This window comes from Pungitius pungitius, chromosome 1, assembly GCF_949316345.1.
Source record: "Pungitius pungitius chromosome 1, fPunPun2.1, whole genome shotgun sequence".
NCBI lineage: Eukaryota > Metazoa > Chordata > Actinopteri > Perciformes > Gasterosteidae > Pungitius > Pungitius pungitius.
The window spans coordinates 16,056,233-16,078,063 of NC_084900.1; the positions used below are offsets into that span (position 1 = coordinate 16,056,233).

At 51.4% G+C, this 21,831-nt stretch overlaps 1 protein-coding gene across 5 annotated transcripts in view; it reads left to right on the plus strand.

Annotated features, from left to right (window-relative positions):
- iqsec1a (IQ motif and Sec7 domain ArfGEF 1a) overlaps positions 1-21,831 on the plus strand; it is a 61,375-nt gene that overhangs the window by 17,994 nt on the left and 21,550 nt on the right. The window contains exon 1 of one of the 5 annotated variants that reach the window (XM_037478193.2): positions 2,499-2,742. The exons of 2 other annotated variants lie outside the window; for them this stretch is intronic. In XM_037478193.2, the coding sequence (XP_037334090.2) occupies positions 2,624-2,742 (119 nt within the window). In that variant the 5' untranslated portion in view covers positions 2,499-2,623. Of the gene's footprint in view, positions 1-2,498; positions 2,743-9,297; positions 10,121-11,704; positions 12,208-21,831 lie in introns of those variants that run through there. 2 more of the 5 variants (XM_037478195.2, XM_037478196.2) reach the window with 2 other exon arrangements.

Here is a 21,831-nt window from a genome sequence, read left to right on the forward strand (position 1 = left end):
TGGGCTGAAGTTTGGCTCACCATGTGACGACACCTCCCGCCGAAGATGCTACATATAACAAGGAACACACACATTTTCTCCTGTGATATATATATATATATATATTATTGCAGCTGTTTATTTACCGTACCCCTCTTTAAGATGAGCTGAGGCAAATAGAGCGCTGCTTCTTGTTCTGTCCCGAGTGGTCGGACAGGTTTCCTTCGTGATCCCTGCGGTTGGATCCATTTTGTCGGGTAGACGGACGCTGGGCAATTGGCTCAGAACCCGTCAGCATGCGTTCCCTGTGATGCTAAAAGCCTTGTGCGGTGGTCTTTCTGTGTGAGTCCACAGCATAAAAAGTGTATGGGATTTGTTCTGCTGCCGGGCTTAATGGCACAGCAGCAGCTAACACACACACACACACACACACGTCGGCTGGATTAAAAGTGGCCATATGGTGACAGAAGAGAGAAGGTGGTTTGGCACTAGAAGGCCAACGTTTGCAATATTTGTTCTTTCTTAAAGGCCACACATTTAACACGGCTCGAGTGGGCAGGGCCGCAGGACGCCGCACACAGTGACATGAGGATGTTGTAACCATGTTCGTTTACCTAAATGTTAAAGTTAAAATGATTTCAAGCACATTTGAACATTCATTTAGATATCGTCAATTGCGGTAGTTAAGGTAACAAAACACTAATATTAATATTGCCTTTCTGTCAATAGATCTCCCTAAATGTTACACACTGTTTCTTTAAGGTTGTTTATGTATGTATGCGCTCTACTCCTCTGGGTGTGTGTGTGTGTGTGTGTGTGTGCAGACTACTTAACACTCTGCTTTGGGATTTTGGAGACACTCTTGATGCACAACAGAATGCAGCTCACCTGACACCCCCCCCCCCCCCCCCCCCCGCCCCCCCTCCACACACACACAGTCAGCTATCAGCCTGCAGGTCATATTACACAGCGACCATTGGTAGGCTTGTGCTCGAGTGGTCTGTGGCTGAAGCACACAGAAAACGAGGAGGTGGCCCGTCTTCAAGTCAACGTGAACGGCTTTAGTGTGAAAGGCGGTCTCCTTGTTACGGGAAATATTCCGTGAAAAGTGGAAAACGTGGATAAAGCGCGATGGACATGGACGACGTGGCGTGTGCGTGTGTGCGTGTGCGCGTGTGCGTGTGCGTGTGCGTGTGTGTGTGTGTTGCATCCCAATCTGCGCTCGCGAGTTTACACAAACGAGTGTGTACAAGCGGACGCACAACGCGCTCTGTGTGAAGTGTGCGGCGGAGTCTGAGGGATCGGCACTTGTGCTCGATAATTACGGAGCACGCACACGAGCCTCTGCACAAGTCCATTAAGGGAAAGACAAAGGGCTGACGGCGCTGGACGCCTCGGCGTTAACACTCGATAAGCCATCAGCCCCGGGTGTCTATCTCCAGCAGTGTGTGTGTGTATGTGTGTGTGTCCATAGACGCTCTCCCGCCTGCCTACATCATGGATCCTGTCGCTTGGTGAAGGAGTCAACAACACCGCCATGTGTTTCGTGATAGGTCGTCGCCGGCTTTTATTCATTTTTCTACATTCTGCCGCCATAAACCTCCCAGTTTTTCCCTTTTATCTTTATCCATATTGCAGTTATTCTGCTTGAATATTCCACCCTTCCTTCCCGGTTTGGGCATCACACGTAGTTGATGCAATGTCTGTGCAAGCTGAGTGGATTGTCTTTTACCAACTTCTGGCGACACAAAGTCCACAGCTGAGTGAGCACAGTGTGTGGGACACCTTTTATCAAGCGATGTTGTTTTCCCCTTCTGATCATCGCGTTATTCGGCTTCCCTCATCTCCTCTCTGCGTTACTCCCAGAGTGTCTCTTTTCTCTGAAGACGTAATTAAGCAGAGCTGTGAGGCAGCTTTACCTCACCGGACACGAAAGGCTCATCTGTTTTGAAAGACCCTACAGAGAAAAGAGCATTGATTTCAGAAGACAGAAGGACTGGGGGGACATGGGGGAGGGGGGGGGGGGGAGGAGGAGTAAGTATGTGAGAGGAAGAGGTATTGGAATAGAGAAGGAGAAACAAAATGGGAGGGAGCTGGGCAGAAGGCACGATAATGAGCCCTGCCTCTGACACATCCTCCTGTTTCTATGGAGACCAAGCGGCCAATCGCGCGGCCCCGCCGAGGACCGTACTACTGGGCGCAGAGGAGAGGGTGGAGGGGGGGGGGGTACGCAGATGCCTCTCTGTGTCTTACGGGAGGCAGCAGCAGCAGCAGCAGCAGCAGCATCTCCCAGTAGCTCTGCTGCAGGTCGTGTCCTCGGGCACCGGCACCAGGGAGGAGAATTACCCAGCATCCACCATGCTTTAGATCAGAGGCTTCACTTCAGTACTTAACAGATTGCTCCTTTTTCTTGGGCCCCTCCCACCTCCTCCTCCTCCACCCCCCACCTCCCCCCCCCCCTTCCCTCCACTCCCCAACAGCCGCCAGCCTCTTGGACGCTCCTTGTTACATCACACACACACACACACACAGACACACACTGCTCACTGGCTGCCTGCGTTTGTGACTGGGAGCGAGTGAACGCGAGAGAGCCCGTGTGCGGCCGCCGTCTCAGTCACCGCAGTCCCGCTGACCAGCGCGCAGGATGGACAAGCCCAGCGTGTGGCGCGCCGTGGTGAGCAGCACGGACCCCCGGCGGACCCGAGACCCCGGGTCCCTCTCCAGCAGACCGGGCTCCGCCATGGGTTACCAGCTCTACGACATGTGAGTAGCACGTTAGAGGTGTGTGTGTGTGTGTGTGTGTGTGTGTGTGTGTGTGCGCGCACTCGTGGAGACAAAACAGTGTCTCTGCTGAGTCACCTCTTGCATCCAGACCTTGCCCTGTCCTCTCCTGTTTCCCGTCCCGGTGCTCTCAGTAAACAACATCCTCTCTTTCCCCCCCACCCCCCCGCCTCCGGTAGGGGCGACCGGGCGGAAACGTGGCGTGTTTTGTTTGTGTGAATGACATTTAAAGGTTTTCGCCGTGATGAATTTTTGTATTTGCACACCGACGTGTGTGTGAAGTCACAGCGGAGTCATGTGAGCGATGCTTTTAAGGAGCTGCGGGTGTCTGAGGCCAGTGACTCATTTGTGGATGATGCTCTTGACAGCTCTTGCTGGCACATGAGTTACTCGCAGCTTCCGCCGTGCATGTCTGTGGGTGTGAGTGTGTCTCTTGTGCGCGTGTGTGTGTGTGTAAAATGCGACGCGGTCTGAGCTGTTATTATTTGGGATGGCGATGACTCCTGCAGTCCGTCTGCAAAGCTTATGTCTACTTCAGTATATCATGTGTCAGATCTGCTGCGATAAACAGGGGATAAAATTACAGTGGCTATTTTTTTGGGTGTGCGTGTTCTTGGTTCTGCACTCAATCTACCTACCACAAGTATTTTGCTGAATAAGGATGATGCTCCCTCCGCAGGGGCACATTTAAGTTAGTTGGTAATGCTCACATTTTTTCCTCACATGCACTTAGCGGCTGATGCATTACGTTGAGCCGAATTACCCCGTCGTGTCATGATGTAAAGCCAGACATCGGGATCCATCATCCTAATGAAGATGAGACCTTCACGGGTCCCCACTGAGTCCTTCACAGGCGCCATTCACCGGCCGCCTTGTTTCCGCGCACACAGGACAGCACATGTCTGAAGTCCCTTCAGTGTCCCAGGAATTCCACTTGCTTGGCGCGCTTCGTTGTGTTGTTGCTCCGAAGGCGATCGAATGCCTTGTTCTGTCCGTGGCTCGCAGGCAGTGGCCGACTTCTCTCCTTTCCCTCCAGCTTCGGCCCACAGAGACTTTTAACCACAGAAGGTCACATGACATGGCCGAGAGGCAGCGCCGCCGGGGGGGAAGCGGGGCGCAAATTGATGACTTTGTCAAACATCGACAGAGAGGGAGAACGCGAGCCCGGGATGCGTCGGTCTGACTGTCGGTCACACAGACTGAGCCCCACGGCGCCGGGCCAGTACTCCGCTTAATGAGGAGCTGAAGCGGGATGAGTCCGTTCGGTTGTAAATGTCATTTCGTCACCGCTGGCAGGCCCCCGAATGCTGATGCTGGAGGGCCAAGAGGAGCAGAACTTGCACTTGGCCAAAGGCTTCCTGGGCCTTTTAAGGACATCACACTTCACTAATCCGGCCTGAAGGGATGCAGAGGTTGAGTGGACAGGATGTATACTAAGAAGCCCTCATAATAAGCAATCATAGCAGGTCTGTTAATGCTGCCTTGTGATTGACAATGAACTTGATGTTGAATAATTAACTGACGCAGAGCAATGCGCAGTTGTATCACATAGCAGGAATCAATAGTACACATCAAACCACACTGGCACTGCATACTGTAAAGCCTTTGAGTTGCTAGTGTCTGAAGGGTTAGGACATGTCTGCACAGTAGATCATCTGCTCCAGATATGCTGCTTGGCCTCGTTGTTAACCTGTCTTCTGCATGGGAAAAAAAAGAATATTTGCTTTCTACTAATATGCCAGTTTCAGTAATGCACTAGTTTGAGATACCCACATTTTCTCTAGCTAACCCTAAATTGCCATCCCGGGTCTCCGTGCACGGATTCTGCTGAATATGTGAAACTGAACGGACGAGGTGGCCAATAAACCTCACTGGGCCTTACCCTTCATTGAGATAATGTCACGCGCTCTCGGAGGGCATTCGTACCATGAAGCCGTTACGGCAGGAATGCCCATTTCCATTTATTGGCTGAGAGATTCTCAACGCGATGCCGCTGTTCCAAGTGACGCGCGCTGATTAAAAAAAAATAAAAAAATGGGAGTGCGTCACCAGAGCCGCGAGGCCCTGACGACACATTCCTCCACTGTGATCCGTAGCCTGTAAGAGCGCAGTGTTGCCGGGTCTGCAGAGAGAGAGAGAGAGAGTGAGAGGATGGGCGAGAGAGAGCGAGTGCTGCACAAAGGCTGTCAGCATCGCTCTGAATACGCCTCATCCGGGAGACAACATCTGTGCAGGACGCACGCCGCTGCCGCACAACAACTGCCGCACAACGCAACGCAATGCGTGGCGTCGCCAGCACATGGGTTGGCACGGGGCATGCTGTCGGTTAACATTGCATCAGTGGATTGGAGGGGGGGGGGCGGCACGATTGTATAGAGCTGAAGTGAGTCACATGTCAAAACAGGGTTACTTCCCGTCTGCATAATGACCCCTTTGATTGTTCACCTGTGTGACGCCTCGCTGTCAAACGATGTCTGCAGTCATTCTGCAAAGTGGACGTGATTGTAGCCGTCGGTATTACTCGAGTCATTGTACTGAGGCCCGTCTGGCTCACTTATTGATTTCTTCCGCCTGGTGCCTGCTCGTTTCTCTTGCGATGGTTCTGTGTAACAAACTGTCTGGTGCGTCGGGTCGGCCGGAATCGCCTCACAGGGGCGCAACGACGCAGCAGTCGAGCGGCCCAGCTCCAAGGCTGGCATCCGCGTACTTAAAACCTCTGTAGCCGGATGCTGGAAACCAAGGGAGCTGCTTGGGGGACGGACGGACGGACGGACGGACGGACGTCTCGGAGCTTCCTCAGGGGAGTAGCTAGTGTCTGATGCATCCGCGCCGGGCTAAAACGGCCCCATAACAAGCTGCTGCTGCCTTTGCCGATGGCAACATCAGAAGCGACAGCGCGGACGAGAGTGGGGCGCCTCAGAATAGGACGCGCCTCCCAGAACATTTTGTTCTTCTGGCCAAAAATAAAAACCCGATGTGTTTATCAACAGTGTTACCTTTGTGTGCTAGCCACGAGTTATCACGAGAACGCGACCTCACGCGTTGTCTCTCATTTACGGGGTCTGCCGATCCACAAATGGAGTGTATTCTTTCCGCACATGTCTTTTGCTTCCATGACTCTGGGATTTCTGCGCCTTCTGTATCCGATTACTTTATAAGAGTCTGGTTAATCCTATCAGGGGCTTTCGGCGTGAGTCGTATTCACGTGTTAACATAGGCTCAGTCCTAACCCTGCACACGGGATTCAACGGGCCGTACGATCATGTCTTCTCGTTCGCGGTTGGACCTTTTGACAAAAGCGGCCCGGGCTGTGTTTAAGTGTGACCCCTTTGTCGGGGGAGACAAAGGGGTCACTTCTGTTACCTTGCCTCGGGTTATGAAAGGCCTGCAAGGCAGCTGGCGGATCGTCTTCCTCTGCTTTTGTTTTTCTTTGTCTTCGTCTGTGCTTTTCGGCTTTAATACCAAGCTAAACATGGAGGAGTGAGGTGTTCTATGGATCACTTCTCTCCCCAAAGCATGTTTCTCTCTGTTGCCCCCCCCCCCCCTCCCGCCCCCCTCTTTGTCTTTCACAATCTCCTTCCTTTCTCTTCCTCCACCTATTCTGCGTGGATGCTTTTACACCAGGGGGGCAAACGGTTGTTTCGCCACTGCGAGACGAGAGTAACTTTTCGTTCCAGATACTTGTCCTTCTTTGAAAGTAAAGGTATCTCCTCACCCGGGTGGTGTTTTTTATCACAGGCACAACTGCGCGCCACGTATGCAACGAGCTACGGTTGAAAAGTGTAAATCATCCTGATGTTCACATAAAACCGTGTTTAATGGCCTAAAGACGTTGTTTTTGTAGTCTGGCGTGCTCCCATTGGCCACTGTTATCGAATGCTTCTCGCAGCGAGAAATGGATCCACTGCCATGATGCGTGGTGATGATGAGCTCCCGAGTGAATCAGCCCGGCTGTCACACTCCTCGTTCCATCTCATCACGTGCCCTCATTTTCTCGCAAGAAGTTCTGAAAGCACAGACAGCTACTCCAATCGACCACCAGGGGGGGGACTTTTCTAACGCATCCTTTCACCGTCCTTCACGCCGACATTATGTCCGTCTCTGTACTTTAAATCCCAGTTCTCTTCATGGATTTTTGTTCAACTGGGATTGATGCTGAGTATTGTTTCATGTGTGATCTGCATTCGTCCCTCTTTGGTTGCCTTTTTGAGTGGATCCGTTTGCTGGAAGGCCTCACAATGACGGGTGAGGGTGAGGTTAAAAGAGAGTCGATCGTTCCGTCGGGTTCTTTGTGCAGGACGGTGAATCATCTCACTTGTCTGTGTAATCATTACATTGTTTCTCCAGTGATCCTTTTCACTTAGATACCCCCCCCCCCTTCTAACATACACTGGGGGATTTTCTACAGCAGGCCTTTTTTCTTTTGAAGTGCTTATTGACAGCGCATCACCCGCTCAGAGCAGATCACGGTGAAATCCTCAGGGCAGCTTATCAGTGGTTGACTGTCAGTCGCAGGGCGGGGGGCTGGATAGGGCCGTGGTTTTGGGGTTGGGGGGGGCCTCAATGCAAGTCCACGTCGGTGCACCACAGGAGGATGCACCGGCAACAAAAGGCTATCAAATGAGGTCTGTTGTGATTGATCTGTCCTTTTAATAGGCTTTGGAGCATTGTTGATTCATATTGATCCACCTGCAGTGGACAATCTGTCATATTTCCAAATGTGGCCCATTAAATAAATTACTTTGAGTCTGACCTCTGCAGAAATGCGCTGACGTTGGTTTTTGTCATTTAAATTGGCATCGCGGCGGTGGAAGGGAAGGTGTTTGACTCCTGGTGGGCTTAAAATGTGAAGCACCATGTAAACACGTCACCATCATCAGCGTCTTTGATGCACGCTCCTCCCAAATGTTCTCTTGTGTTCCCCATTCAACAATCTCTAATTTGTATAGGAAATGCGTGGCTTGTCATGGATAAACTGACCCTGTCGAAACACTGAAAGCAAAAGCAATGTAAGTTTTCATGAAGGCTTTCCTTGACCAATGAAGTTCTTGGTTAGACCAACGCCGAAGCTCCTTCCCCAATGCGTCCCTGTTGTGCAAATGCCAAATACCAAATACCAGCGCGGGTGCTCGAGCAGAAGCCACCTGTGTTTTATGCCAGCTGGTGCTGCATCCATTGCTCTTCTTTGCCTTTTTTGGCAGACTTGAGAAGGTTCTGCTCACTGTGACAGTTGGTTTTCCAGCCACACTCGCCGCTGAGAGAAAGCAGACTTTTCTCCATCTGCCGTGGACCTCGTGAGCGAGATCGTGTGCTTTTTCGAAGCACGTTTAAGTCGCTCACCTTGGAGCTGTATTCTTAGTTGCGGGCCGATGGATTTGATCTGCGGGATCGTCCTCCGCGGTTGAATATTATCTGATAATCTACTCTAAATGTGTCTTTACTTTCCAGCAAATTGTGTGTGACCGCCTGAACTCCCAAGTGCAGACATTTAAACAGAAAGACAACCGACAGAATTTGAAAGGTCGGCCCCTCTGAGTGCTTTTCTTCATTGGCGAAATATTGAGATGAACAGATGCAGAGATGAAAGGAAACTCCATCAGCGTGTGATCATTTTCTGTGAGATGTGTGCAAATCAGGAGCCCCGAGTTGTGACAAAAGGCTGAATGTTGTGTGTAGATGAATGAATTCCTCTGGTGTTCACACGGACACTGAGATCCCCTTTGGCCCTTTTGTGCCGCTGCGCTCTGTCTGTAAACCCAGAAGGAAGCTCAGATTGTGCCAGGACGTGTGTGACAGGAGTCCCGCAGAGGCTGCTTGTCAGACGAAACAGATCCAACTAAACCAGTCAGTGTGTTGATGCAGAAGTACACACAAACGATTATTTTTTTGTTTGTTTTGTTTTCGTACTTGGCTGCGTGTGTTTGCATAAGCAACTTGTTTGTGATCATGCGCAGCGGTTTCTGTGTGTTTGGAGTCTGACAGTGGGATGAATATTGATGAGAGGGCCCCTTTTCTCATGGCGGCTGCTGGGACTGGGTGGCACTGCAGCGTGCGAGCAGGCAGAGAAAGGGCAGCAGTGTGCTCGTGTTACAAAAAGTGCAAACCCCCCCCCTTTTGTTCGCGGGGAAAGAGTCCAGCGATCCATGCGTCGAACCGTCACCGCTCCACAAGCACTGCAGCACATTTTCACACGCTTCTTTCGAACACGCTGTTCTCTCTGCACACCTCTGCCATTACACTTCATACTTCTGCCATATCTATGTCAGTAAACGTACCTGAGGATTTGCTCATGCAATGTGTGTGCATCTCTGTTATCTGCAGTCCTTCTGTGACCTTGATGAGTCCAGTAAAATCGACCCTTTTTTGTTTTTTTACTAAAACATGAGAGCCCTTGAAACACATGTTTATTTAAAGAAATCCTGTGAATAAACTCATGTGGTCACACAACATTGCAGCAGCCCCTCCCCGACCGAGAAGCCGATCCAATCGCGGGCCTGCTCTGCAAGGCTTCCATTTGAAGCTTCGGTAGTACGCTAGTGTTGCCCAGCAACCAGAATCAGCACATTTCTGGGAGGTCCTGTGTGGATGGCAGCGGCTCGGAGCGAAGAGACGCAGAGAGCGAGAGGCAGAGGATCCCGGAGAAGGAGACGGAGACGGGGGGGAGGCGGTGCGGGGTTCGACTTGGAGCGGGGACAAAACGGGGAGAAATGATGCCGTGAGGCTGGAGAAGGAGTGAGAGGAAAGTTTGTTCCTGCGGCGGAAGGAGGAGAGGGAGTCCGTGCCTGTTAAGACGCTGTGGGTTCCTCTGTTCTCACCTGGGCTCCGTTCCGCTACCTGTGCCCTCCCGGAGAGAGAGGTGCAGAGCTTCGGCCACAGCAGAGGTGTCTCGGAGGACCCTGATCTGACGCACTGTGTTCGGGGACCGGCACGGAGGACAGACTGACTGGCTGACCTAAATCGGTGCTAAAAGAGCGACGAGGCAGCCAAAATAGAGCTTAAATTAGGGAGTCAGGCACTGAGATTGGTCACAGTGTCCAAACGGCTCCCGAGGAAGGTTTCTCTGAGAGGCCTGGTCTCCTGGCTCTCAGGTGATGACCGAGACGTTTCCAGCGGTCATGTGGTCTCTCTGGGCGGGTTAAAACCGCTCCGGCTGTCGTCCGGGCTTGGAGCTCCTGAGGGGGACACGTCCCGAGGGACTCGGCAGGGACTCGCGGTGCCATGGTGCTCTTTTGACGGCGACGCGTCCACCGCTCTTCCGCCCCGCTGACCGCCTTGAGCCGAGGATGTGGAAGTTTAAAGCCTTCTGCCTGGATTACTGGCACGTGCTGTGCTTGCACCCACACAACAACTTCTACAAGAGGTACGTTTTGGAGATGGCTGACGTCGTGCTGTTTAGCGAGTGCGCTGGTCGGGTCGTCACAGCCAACCGGGCGGCGACTGTTTTTGTGTGAAAGCGTTGGTTTGAAGTAACTTCAGTGGGCGCCCAGTGGGCTCCGACTGAATGTATTCAGTCTCTTTCCCAACGGGGACCTCGCTCACCTCTCACCCGAATACTGCATCATCTGAGCCCAGCTGTTAAAACTAAGATGATTTCATGAATCTGTAATGTGTTTTCTTCTCTTTGCGCACATCGTGCCAATCGTGTCATCAGAGTGGATTTAAAGTCCTCTGGTGACGCTTCACACAGCAGTGAATCGCAGGATGAAAGACATGTGGCGGCTTGAACATCACAGCTGCCTTTTCTTTGAAATCATCAGAGGTTTTTACCACTGAGGTAGATCTTTTTTTTGCAGCTTCCAGGTAGGCTGTGTTTTAAAAAATGTGCACGCTCCTCTCTCACATTACTCGACCCATCCCCCTGCCATTAAAAATCCAACAACTGCCTATCACGACACGGATATCTGATGGTCCACGTGCATCATGGACATTGAACTGAGATGCACATTGTGCTGGTTTGCACAAAACCACCGCAAGCTGTTGAAGATGTAAGCAAAATGACGGACGGTTCTTTAACATTCTGATGGTCCTCACTTTCAGCTGAAACCGCTCCTGGCATCTGTAACGCGTTTATTTCAAGTAGCAGTTTGAGCTGCAAAGGAATGCTGTTCCTCGCTCGTGGTTCCCTCGCTGCGCGGAGTAACCGACTATACTCCCTTTTCCTCCAGTTTTTTAAAATTTATTTTCCTTCACGCCGCGCAGATGTTTGGTGTCTGAACCCCAAGCGGGAGCAGCGGCGAAAACACGCGGTTTGGGAAAAGCATTAGATAAAAGGTGAGGAATCGCAGTGTGTTGGTGATTCATCAATAATGCATCACCGATTCATCTGTTCATTGAACGTGGGCTTCAGTGGATCCCCCCCCCCCCCCCCCACACACACACACACAATCCTCCCTTCCCCCCAGCTGTTGGTGCAATACCGCACGCCTGAAATATAATTATCATCTTATTAGTCGGATTTCTTAGATTTTTTGCAATGTAGCATGAGCGACTTCAAAGGGTCTACTTTGTTTTAAACAAGTAGCCCACAGCCTATAACGGGCGACCTGTGACCCGGTTGTCTCTGGAATGATTCAGCGCGACTTGGGTTTCTTCTTGTTCCCGGAACGTCACGGTCACGGGGCGCAACGCGGCGTATGGTGGTCCGATTGTGTCCCTGGGACTGAGAGCGTGTTGTTTCAAGCGACGCCCGGCGTCGTAACTCCAAACAGAACCTCTCCCAGCTGCTGAACTGGGGCTCACCCCCCCCCCCACCCCCCTTCCCCCTCCCGCGTGGCCTTCCCGCTGAGAGCCGTGTGATGGTTGGACGCGCGCCCAAGTATTACCACACTCACGAGGGCCGAGAGCACTCCCGTGCTCTTTCGACACCCCCCCCCCCCCCCCCCCCCACACCCCATCTATATCCATCTGGCTCTCGCTCTTACAGTCACTTCCACGCAAACACACATCCAGCTCAGTCTGCAGGCCCTGCCCAGCGCCGGAGCAGATGAGCGAGAGATTGGATTGGACGGAACTGACAACAGGGGGGAAAGGGGGTGTCCGTTCGTTGTGGGTGGAGAGCCTTTGTTAAGAAGAGGGATGATTGTCTTCTGACAGGCGTGCCGGCCCTTTACCTTACTTGGTCATCAGGCCGCTCGCTGGAGCAGCAACCCGAAGGAGAGGCAGCAGAGTAACTTTAAACGAACTCCAGTGTGGGTTTTTTTTTCCGTGGAAAGTGGAGGATGTGGGGTGTAATTTGCGGTGGAGAAGGGAGCGAGCACAAGCTGTACTCTTGGCATCTCTTTTAAGGGGGAGTCGTTTTTGTTTCCGTTTTTAAAACTTTTTTTGTTTTGTTTTTGTTGTTATTTTTCTGTTGGGCTCCGTCTCTCCGGGTATGTCTGACGCCTCCGGCGATGTCACTGCCATGTGGAATGCCATGTGGAAGTACTGCGTCACCAGCCGAACTATAAGGTAGGAGGCCACCTGTGGCTCGGACCAGTGCGAGCTGGCGGTGCGCACCCCCCCCCCCCTTTCTGATGGAGTAATATTCCCGTCTGTACGCTCGAGCCCCGCGGTTTCCTGGCCAGAACCGCGGGAAACATTACCACTGGCACACGGCGGGGAGACGCAGGCGATAACAGGAAAAGACATTTTCAAGGTCTACTTTATCAAGAACGTGACTTCGATAAAGAAGATTTATGAATAATGCGGCCATTCTTTTCTCATCTTAATCCTACTTGCGTGTTACCTTTGTCTCAGTACAGCAGGAATGTCCTCACACGCCCAGGATTTAAATCTCCCTCTAATAGAAACCAGGAAAAAGCTTCCCATTATTCTGTTTCACAGAGAAAAGGTTTATTTCTATCATCCATTGTGATGGAATCGTGTGAATGGCTGATTTTGTCTCCTCTATTGTACATTTTTCTTCATCATTCAACCTTTGGTTTTAAACCCGGAAGTATCGATCTGTATTTTAGCACTTCTGTGTTGACCTCTTCAAACTTACACACAATTAATAATGTCTCATTTTTATTATAACTTAAACTCCATTGTTGTTTGTATTTCTAACGGTTCTCAATCATCAATCAAACTGCCCAAAATTAGCTTCTCCTCGGATCAGGTCAACCTCCCGAGTCAGTTGATGCAAACCTGCTAAATGTCCTGGAGGAGAAACAATGGAGGACAAAGGAGTCCAGTGGCGGGGGGGGGGGGACACCGTAGACACCCGGGTGCATCCGATCCTCTGCTTCTGTGTCGGCCAGTAAGCGGCCGCATCACTTATTCAGCGCGTGCGGGTCCGGAGCTTTCTGCTTGTTGCTTCTCGTCCCGCAGCGAACCCCCCCCCTCCCTCCCCCACCCGAGGAGCCTTTACCCGGTTGAACTGGGAGGTTAAAACGCCGTCCGACAGAACCGCGCTGCTTCGCTGGAGGTAAACGCCGCCGACGGGATGCAGGCCGTGTGACAAGTGAGGCTGCTGCTTGTAATGGAAAAGTAGCAACCGGGCCAAAGCGCGCTTGCAGTTCCACTGTGGTGATGGGGTGGGGGGGGGGAGAATCCTCTCCGGGGTGGAAAAGCTGAGACGTGTCTCGGATGGAAGCCGTCTCCTGGTCAGAGACGTCAGCAGGACCTTTCTTTATAGAGCAGACTCGCTGTAGTGTTCCTTTTGGAATTATAGTATTCGTCTCCAGATTCTGACCACAGGCTGGAGTCCAAAAGTAGGTGTTCACGGCGGATTCAGCATATTCCCACTGACGTGTTTGTGATTTTACTTTGGATAGCAGCCCTTTTATCCTCAGCCTCTCCTGTCGGGTGCGTCACTGTGGATGTTTTAGTTTCATTATCAGTGCCCATGAAAAAAGGGAAAAGGACTCGCTGTGTGTGTTTGTGCTTTGGTTTACAGTATCGAGGATCTCATTGACGTCGAAAGCACTTTATATGCAAAAGCCTTTTTTGTTTTCTCATCTACGCTTGAGTTGCAGTCAGTGTCCCTTCTGCTGAATAATTCACACGTATGTTTCCCCCAGAGGGACATCAGCGTTGTATGGCCAGAACTCTTCTTTATGTTACACTTGTATTGCTTTTCAGGAAACAAGTTTGCTGTTATCATGGGAGAAATGAATGGCTCCGTGATAAACTATGGTCCTACTGCCTTGTTCACCTCGAGCTGCTGCAGGGTTGCGACATGGTGGCGGTGTGCGTTTGGGAACATTGCCTCCGCTGCGGCATCCACTCTGCTCATGCTAAGCCGTACACCTTTTTGGAATGCTCATCATCTGAGGAAGCCAGTCTGTTTAATGCTGAGGAAGGCCGACCTCTAGAGAGGGGGCTCTTGGTCACGCGGGTGTTTTGAGGTGTCTGATGAGAAAAAACACATGCACAAATAAAGATGCATGGGGGGGAGGGAAGAATTGTCTTAGATATGTGAGGTGTTCCTCCTTTTTTTGCAGCCAAAACATGTGTCCTCTGCTCTTAGAGGCCGGTGTGATGGTGAAACCTCAGAGGGAAACTGCCGCTGACTCTTTTTGTGTTTTGTTTTGTTGCCGTTGCTCTACTTTTTGACATATTCCGTTGCTTCTCTTCGCAACGAGTCTGCCTGGAGAATAATGAGGGTGTGTGCTGCATTAACTTATGTAATGGCAAGCGCGAGGAGGGGTGGGATGGGGGGTCGTGAAGGAGGAGGGGATGGATAGAGAGGAGAGTGATGAGCTCATGCTGCTGCACTGCAGCTCCTCTGTACAAAATGCTGCACCTCGTGTTTTGTTGTGCCATGTGCACGTATGCATGACGCGTACACAACCGAGTTTGGGTTCACAATGACTCTGCATGAACGTGGAGAGACGGACTCATAATCGCAGATTCCAGAGCCCAATTTAGTGTTCTGCTGCAGAATCCCCAGTGCTGCCACGTGTGAACTGTGCGTCTTCGTCGCCGCCTCGTTGCGTTGCCCCGAATCGGAAGCCGCGCGTAAATTGCTGCTTAATCCAGTGACCAAGTGCGCCCTCGTTATTCTGAGTGTGTCTTGATTCATGTGAAGGCGATGATGGCAGGACAGCGCGTTTACTCTGTAACACGGAGCGCTCCCTTTGGGGTCTTTACGCTCTGTCTCTGCAATGAATAGGTGTATAAGTGGATGAAATATGGCTGCTGGCAGAGGACTAAACATTAGATTCCCACTGCTACCATATCAGGGATAATTTGTGGCAACTGGACGAGGGGGCGCGTCAGTCTTATCTAAAACCCATTAAAGCTGAATTTTACTTTGATTAAATATTTAGCAAATTAAAAAAAAATGAATGTTTGTTTTTGTTGCTAGCATTGCATGGGCCCCGGACTGTCCTCGGCACATGCACACGTCGCTGCATGAAGCGGTCGGGGAGGCTGGGACTGTGTCGGGTAAACAGTCATTAAAGTTAAATGTTTATCCTGATTGGACTAATCGCTCCGAGCTGTGTGTTAATGCAAGCATATGTTGACAAACACACACACACACACACACACACACACACACACACACACTGCCGACGTCTATATATCTTCAAGCCTGACGGACAGTGCAGGTCCGCCCTCGCTGTTGCCTTGACAACTGGCCTTAGAGATCTCTGCACGTGCATGCAATTGTGATGGATCCCGCCTTCAATCTCGTCCGCACTCGGGTTCCAAGTCACACGACTTTTCTTCATGATCACTCCCGGAGGTTCATTCACACCAAACCGATATTGTCCGTCTGTATTGATTTGTATTGAATTGTTGTTAATTATCTCTGTCATTATCGCCACTAGCAGCAGCATTACATGCGTGTGCATGTTTTACTTCCTGTATAATGTCCAGGCTTTTTACTCGGACCGGAGACAGTTACAACAGATAATGGAAAGAGATAAAAAAAAAACTCCTCACAGACCTTAGCAGCGCCTGCAATTCAAATGAGTCAAATTATCCCTCTCCCTCCTGTTTATCAGTCAGACATCCCTAAATGTGAGAGCAGCCCGTCTCAGTGCGGCGTTGACTGTACAAGAGCCCCATCTGTTGGCAGAGAGACCGTGTCGGCATGTTGATGCTCCGTGGCTTTAAATGCCTTTTTTTTCCGTAGAGAAGCTTTGCATCAAATCAGTAAATTGATTATGGCATTCTGCTGAGAGGAAGTCAAGGGCACAGAGCTAAGTCGTTCAACAAAGTGAGATGTTTCGAGTCACATAAATGTGCAGTCCTTAAACTCCCCTGCGAGCCGCTGGCGAGAGGACAGAAGACAATTTAAAGCTATTGCCTCGGTGTCCTGCTGAGACAGCTGCAGCCGGCCGGCTCCTCTGGCTTTTCTCCCAGAGAGAAGCTTTTTAGGTTTACTTAACGGTTCTGATATAATCAGCATTTTGCCAGAGGGGAAAAGTATTACCCTTTTAAGTAGAATGACTCTCAAATCTGCGGCCGAATTATTCTTGCAAACAATACGTTGCAAGGAGAAGAAAATCCAGTTTTATTTAAAGTCATGAGTCTGGATAAGTTCTGAAAGGTTTTTTTGATTCCGGGGTGAACTGTCCCTGTAAATCACACAAAGCGTGGGCTCATTTCGGAGAATCGTGAGCACTGACATGCTTTCATCAGCCGTGGCAAACTGGACCGAACTGGCCTGAGCAGGACAGGGGGGGGGGGGGGGGCGAGTAAACATCAGGGGGGGGGGGGTTGACACACGACGCCGCATTCCCGTCCTTTAACTCAAACCTTTCCAAGTCGGACAGTGGCGCACAATGCCAATCCTATTCTGACTTCCCCCTTGGATGCAGCGGGATCGGTGGCCGACCCGTTATCTAACGGGCTGTCGGAGGATGTGTTCTGGATGAGAGCTCAGATTGCCCCCTCGGCCACACCGCATGTCCTGAAGAGGGAGGATAGAAAAGGGCGAGGGGGGGGGGGGGGGGGGGGAGGAGAGAGAAACAACAACAACCGGTGACCTTGCAGGCTCAGTGTCCTCACTGAACCAACACAGCAGCTGAAATAATGGTCACAGAGACACATGATTAGAGGGGAGGGGGGGGGGGGGGGGGAGCTGACAGCCTATAAAGCCGAAAAGAAGGGATCCAAGGAAAGAGTGCGGGCTGTGAGGGGGCCCAGGGGACAGGCAGGGGGAGGGCGCTCCGCATGTGCAGAGCCTCCTCTTCCCATTGACGTTTAAGGGGAATGTGCTGATTAGAGCGGAGTTAATCCGTCAGGTGGAGGTTCTGCCCGAGACCTCCTCACCTGACTCAGGGTACAAGCTGTCAGCAAAGGCCGCAGCTTTTTGGGCAGCGTGCAGTTCAACACGGAGACTCAGGCGTGGAGGTAGGTGTGTGTGTGTGTGTGTGTGTGTGTGTGTGTTTGTGTGGAGTCTAGGCTGCTTCTGAGGAGACAGCAGCTGTTCAGGTTGTCAGACACTGCAGGTGTGTGTGTATTGAGCTGCTGTGCATGGCACTGTACTCATGCATGCTCGCTGCCCCCCCCCCCAGCCCCCTCCCCCTTTGTTACGCAGAGATCCATTCAACGCAAAGTATCCCAAAACAGAAAAGAAACGGTTTGGGTACGTGATTAGTAACTAAGGAGCTGTTTAAGCACGATGCAACAACAGGAGGCCCAGCGCACAACGACATGAACCTGTCACACTCCCGCTGGTCCTCTTATGCAACGCAAGCCATCAACAGATTATACAAGGAAGAGCATCCTGTTATCTTGGGGGGGGCAGGATGTCACCGGGTTGCTGACTCACCGTGTCCCCCTCCCCCTGAACCGACTCCTTCTAGCAGCCTCTGCAACACCTTCCTAGTGAGCTGCACAGTGTGCCGGTTGAAGGGTCAGATGAGGCAATTGGCCTCATGCGAAGGGAAAGTCGGGGCGGGATAATATCTGGAAGGCTGTTCATAGGCGAGCTGGACCCGAGCGTCTGCCAGCGCGGGGAGGCGTCTCTGGACCGACTGGTGGGCTAAGGGTTAGCATTTCATCAGATCAAGCATCAACCGTATAGGGCTCGTTTTTAAATGGTAACCAGTGCGATTTGGTAACTAAATAGTGTATCCTGCAAGCAACAAAAGTCGTTAACTTAAAGCGGCCACAATCGATATTCTTAGATTGACGTTGGCTCAGAAAAGGGACGGGAGAGGGGGGGGTGGAAGTGATGAACTCACAGATAATTATCTCAGAAACCCTGCAGAGCGCCTCAGCAGCTCTCTGCTGGTGGTTTTATGGCCTCCTCTCATCAGCACCGCTTCCAGCCGTAGGGGTTAAAAGAAACCTCCTCGATATAGAATATATAGAATAGAATGAACATGGCGGAATGCGACGGGTTCCTCTGGTTTTTGGAGAGCTGAACAGAGCCGAGTTGAGGGTAAATATTGGACGTTTATCAAATATCCAGAGACGTGACTCCACAGGATAATATAGCTCTGGATAATATGTTGCGGTTGTGTAAATGGCCCCGAGAAGAAAAAAGACTTAAATGGACCCATCGGGTTCTATGCTCGAGCAATTTAATAACGATCCGATGCTTTGTTTTTTCGTCCCGGTGTGTCTTATTACCTGCACCTGCACACCCAAGGTCACCTTAAGTGAAAGGTAAACTCAAAACAAAGTCAGCAGGCCATAATAGGGAAGAATACGTAAGCGAGTGTCGGACTGCCTTTACCCAGAATAAATGACTTTTATTTCTTTTTTTTGTCAAGAAATTCTGCAAACCAATACCTTTTAAAACCTGAACTTTGGAATCCAAGCCGAAGCTTTAGCGTTAGACGCTGCTGGAGGAAGTGGACGCCCCCGAAAAAAACCCATTCTCAAACAGCCCGCGTCAGCCGTAGATCACCACGTGGTTGTTAAAATTGACGGCGATACGGCCTTCTGCTTTTGATTGACGCTTGAGGCCGTCAGGAAGTCCGGCTGATTAAAAACGGCAGCACCCACTCGCCCAAAAGAGCCCTTAACCAACCAACCCAAATAAATCAGTCTCTCTGGCCGCACCTCCGCCCTCTCACAGATCTGTGGGATTCCAGAAAACGGGTGGAAGAGAAACCTCCTCGACCTTTTCCCACTCGCTCGTCCAAGCCCATTTTGTTTTGGAAGCCGGCCGAATGGAAAATCCGTGCTTTAGTGTGAAGTCACCCGTCGGTTTGGATTTGAATAAATGTCCATGTGTTCATGCAGGCCATTACTTTTTATCTCAAATAAAACGTCCCTTTTACAATACTCTAAGGGGCAAAGTAATGATTTGGACCGTTCGGCCTCGGAAATTGCAAGTCAGCATTTTTAAGCAGGATGCAAAATTAGCTTCAAGCTGGCTCTCTTCTGGGTGGGGGGGGCTCGCATCTAATCACGCTTATTTTTACCCCAGTTTCTTTTTTTTTTAACCCTCACTCTGGCAACGTCTTAACAGCCTTTTGTGCAAACTGACCTTCCTCCGCACGATTCCGCTTGCGATCCGATGCACAAATGACCCGTTTCGAAACCCTGTTTGGCACAGAGGGCCGGGGTGGGGAGGGGCCTCTAACGAGCGATGGAGGGGCCGCAGATCGATCGCTGGGCCCCCGCAGAGACCTGCGCCGTGCTTTCAGTCAATAAACCAGTAAGCTTTATGGAGCTCCCCCCCCACCCCCATGTTGGGTTCCATGTTCCTCCTGTGATGACGCGCTGTAGTTTGTCATAAAGATGGCGCGTCGTAGCCCTTTTACTTTGCGAATGCTTTGGCGCCGTCTCCAGTGAGGGAGTCACGGGGGGGGGGGAGGCAGGCATTCGGAGAAATGAAGCGGTAAACACGCGGCTGCGTTTTTTTCCCCCCTCCTCCGGGGAGTCGTTATCGCGGATCGGAGTCTGCTTGTTGTCCTCGGGGCGCCTCGGCCTGCGGGTCCGAGCCGGAATGCAGAAACACAGAAGATCTGCTGACTCGCAGCCGGCAGGTCTCTTTTGGAAATGTGGTATGAATGGAACTTGCACACTCAGGAGATCTCGTTCCACTGGAATATGTCAACATGAATCCTCTCGGCAGTCTGCTGACCTGCACGCAAGGTTTCCGCTGCTTCCTTTTGCGGAGGAAGAAAAGAGTCTTCATCGATGACGGGGTGCTTCATCGCTGCGCTTTTGTTCAGTGATTGATTCACGTTGTCTGTGGTACTTTTGAAAATACTTTTTTAGCTCATTTCTAACCCTCCCAATACGTCGCCGTGCTTGTTCAGTGGCTGGAATCATTTGTAATCTATTTTTTTAAATTCTGCTTTCAATTTGTATTGGAATGCAAGGGATTAAATTTACATCTGAAAGCTGATCCTTTTCTCATGTTCAATCTGCGATGACGGCCTGGAGGTTCCAGTTTTGGGAGAAAGAAAGGGTCTGGATTTCTTTTGACAAACATCGGCTTATAGTGGGATCCGAGTCCGTTTTGGGCCCTGCGGGAGTCTGAGAAGCTTCTGGTGAACCTTAATGGATTTCCATTTGAGCAAATCGTCTCGCTAGTGGTCACGGTCGAATAACAAAAAGACAGATGGAAGCATCTGTATTTGTTTAATCGAAGCCGTTTTATAACCGGATCAAATGATGGAAGTGGGGTCTCCTCTATGGCATCTTCACGGGATCTGAACAGCAGAGCATTATTATCATTATTCTCTTCGATCCTGCTTTTCTTTGGGCCCTTTCTGCTGAAATCATTTGTTTCATGCCAGCTAATGAGGGCCGCTAGAATGAAAATGCATTTTGTGCCTTCACTTCCAGAGACGAATCAGGAGCTTTCGAGGTCTCCCCGACGCTCGTACATCCAAATCCGACGTGAGCAAACATTTTTCGGCAGATGTCGCGGCCTCCTCTGCCGGGTCTGCTCCTGTTGTTTTAGCGGAAAAACACGCCACGAAGCAGAAGCGAGAATGGCGGCCCTTCATGCGCGGCGCCAACTCAAACAATAGCCGGTGCCAGCGCCGAGCCGCTCCTCGGGGGCTCAATGGCCGCAGTGTCTCAGGGTTGCCACGGAGGCGCAGCGGGCTCCAGCCCGGGGGGGGGGGGGGTCAGGGCGCCCGCGGTGGGGAGTGACCGGAGGGCCGAAGGAGACTCTGCGGTGGTGGTTGGGGCAGCTGTGTCTGGAGAGGTGAGCGGTGGAATGTAGGCCATCGCAGACTCCAGGATTGTAGGAATTCAGAGGCTTTTCCTCCCTTTTTACTTGTGAAGTTGAGACATCAGTTCAAATCCTTCCATGCAATTAAAGTGTCTTATTTAGCTCGTGCAAACTTACTTGTGCGACAATCGGCTCCAAACCAAAACACTTTTCAATGCTTGCTAATGACATCTGATTTGAGTAATTAAGGATCATTAAGGATTTTAAGATCATCAGCTGTTTGTCTGATCACAGTCAGTTCAGCTGCTTTGCAAGGTGCACAAACAGACCCACACACGATCATCATTTTAGGGCATCGTGTCTGGTTCACACCGAGGGACAGATATGCTTTACCTCTTTGTTATTCTCCAGGATTCTGCTGACGGATGGTTCCTGGAAATCAGTTCTGGAATAAGGACGAGCGAGAGACGCGAGCGGCATGTGAACCGCAGGCCCCTGCTCTTTGAGACTCGAGACAGGTGTGAGTCTCAAATAGATTGTTGCCCCCCCCCCCCCCCCCCCCCCGACCCCCACGGGATTGACCTCGGTGACCTCCCCCCTGCCACACGTCTCCAAGGATGCGTACAGTATCGCGTGCGACCAGCGGGTGGCGCCGTCATCACTCTGCGAGCGGGCCTCATCACGTCGGGCGGGCGGGCGGGCGGGGGGGGGGCTGTTCGGTGTCACGTGACGTGGTATTAATGCCCCGAGCCGTGGCTCTCGCCCCGTTTTCCACCCGACCCTCAAAATCTCTCAATGTCACAGTCACAAAAAAGGAGCCGATGACGAGACCTGAACCGGCGCGGCGTGCGGTGGTCGCTCTCTCGCTTTAATGCGCGCTCTCGCCCTCTTGCCCTGCGCCGCCTTGTTCGCGCCCCTCCCCCGAGTGTGTCACCTCACGTGGGTGTATTTTTAGCAGGCGGAGAACAGTGCTGCGGGGTGTTTTGTGCTGGGGTTTCAGGGAAAATGTGGTCTCTGAGTGAACTGAAAGGAAACCAGCACAGCCCGCT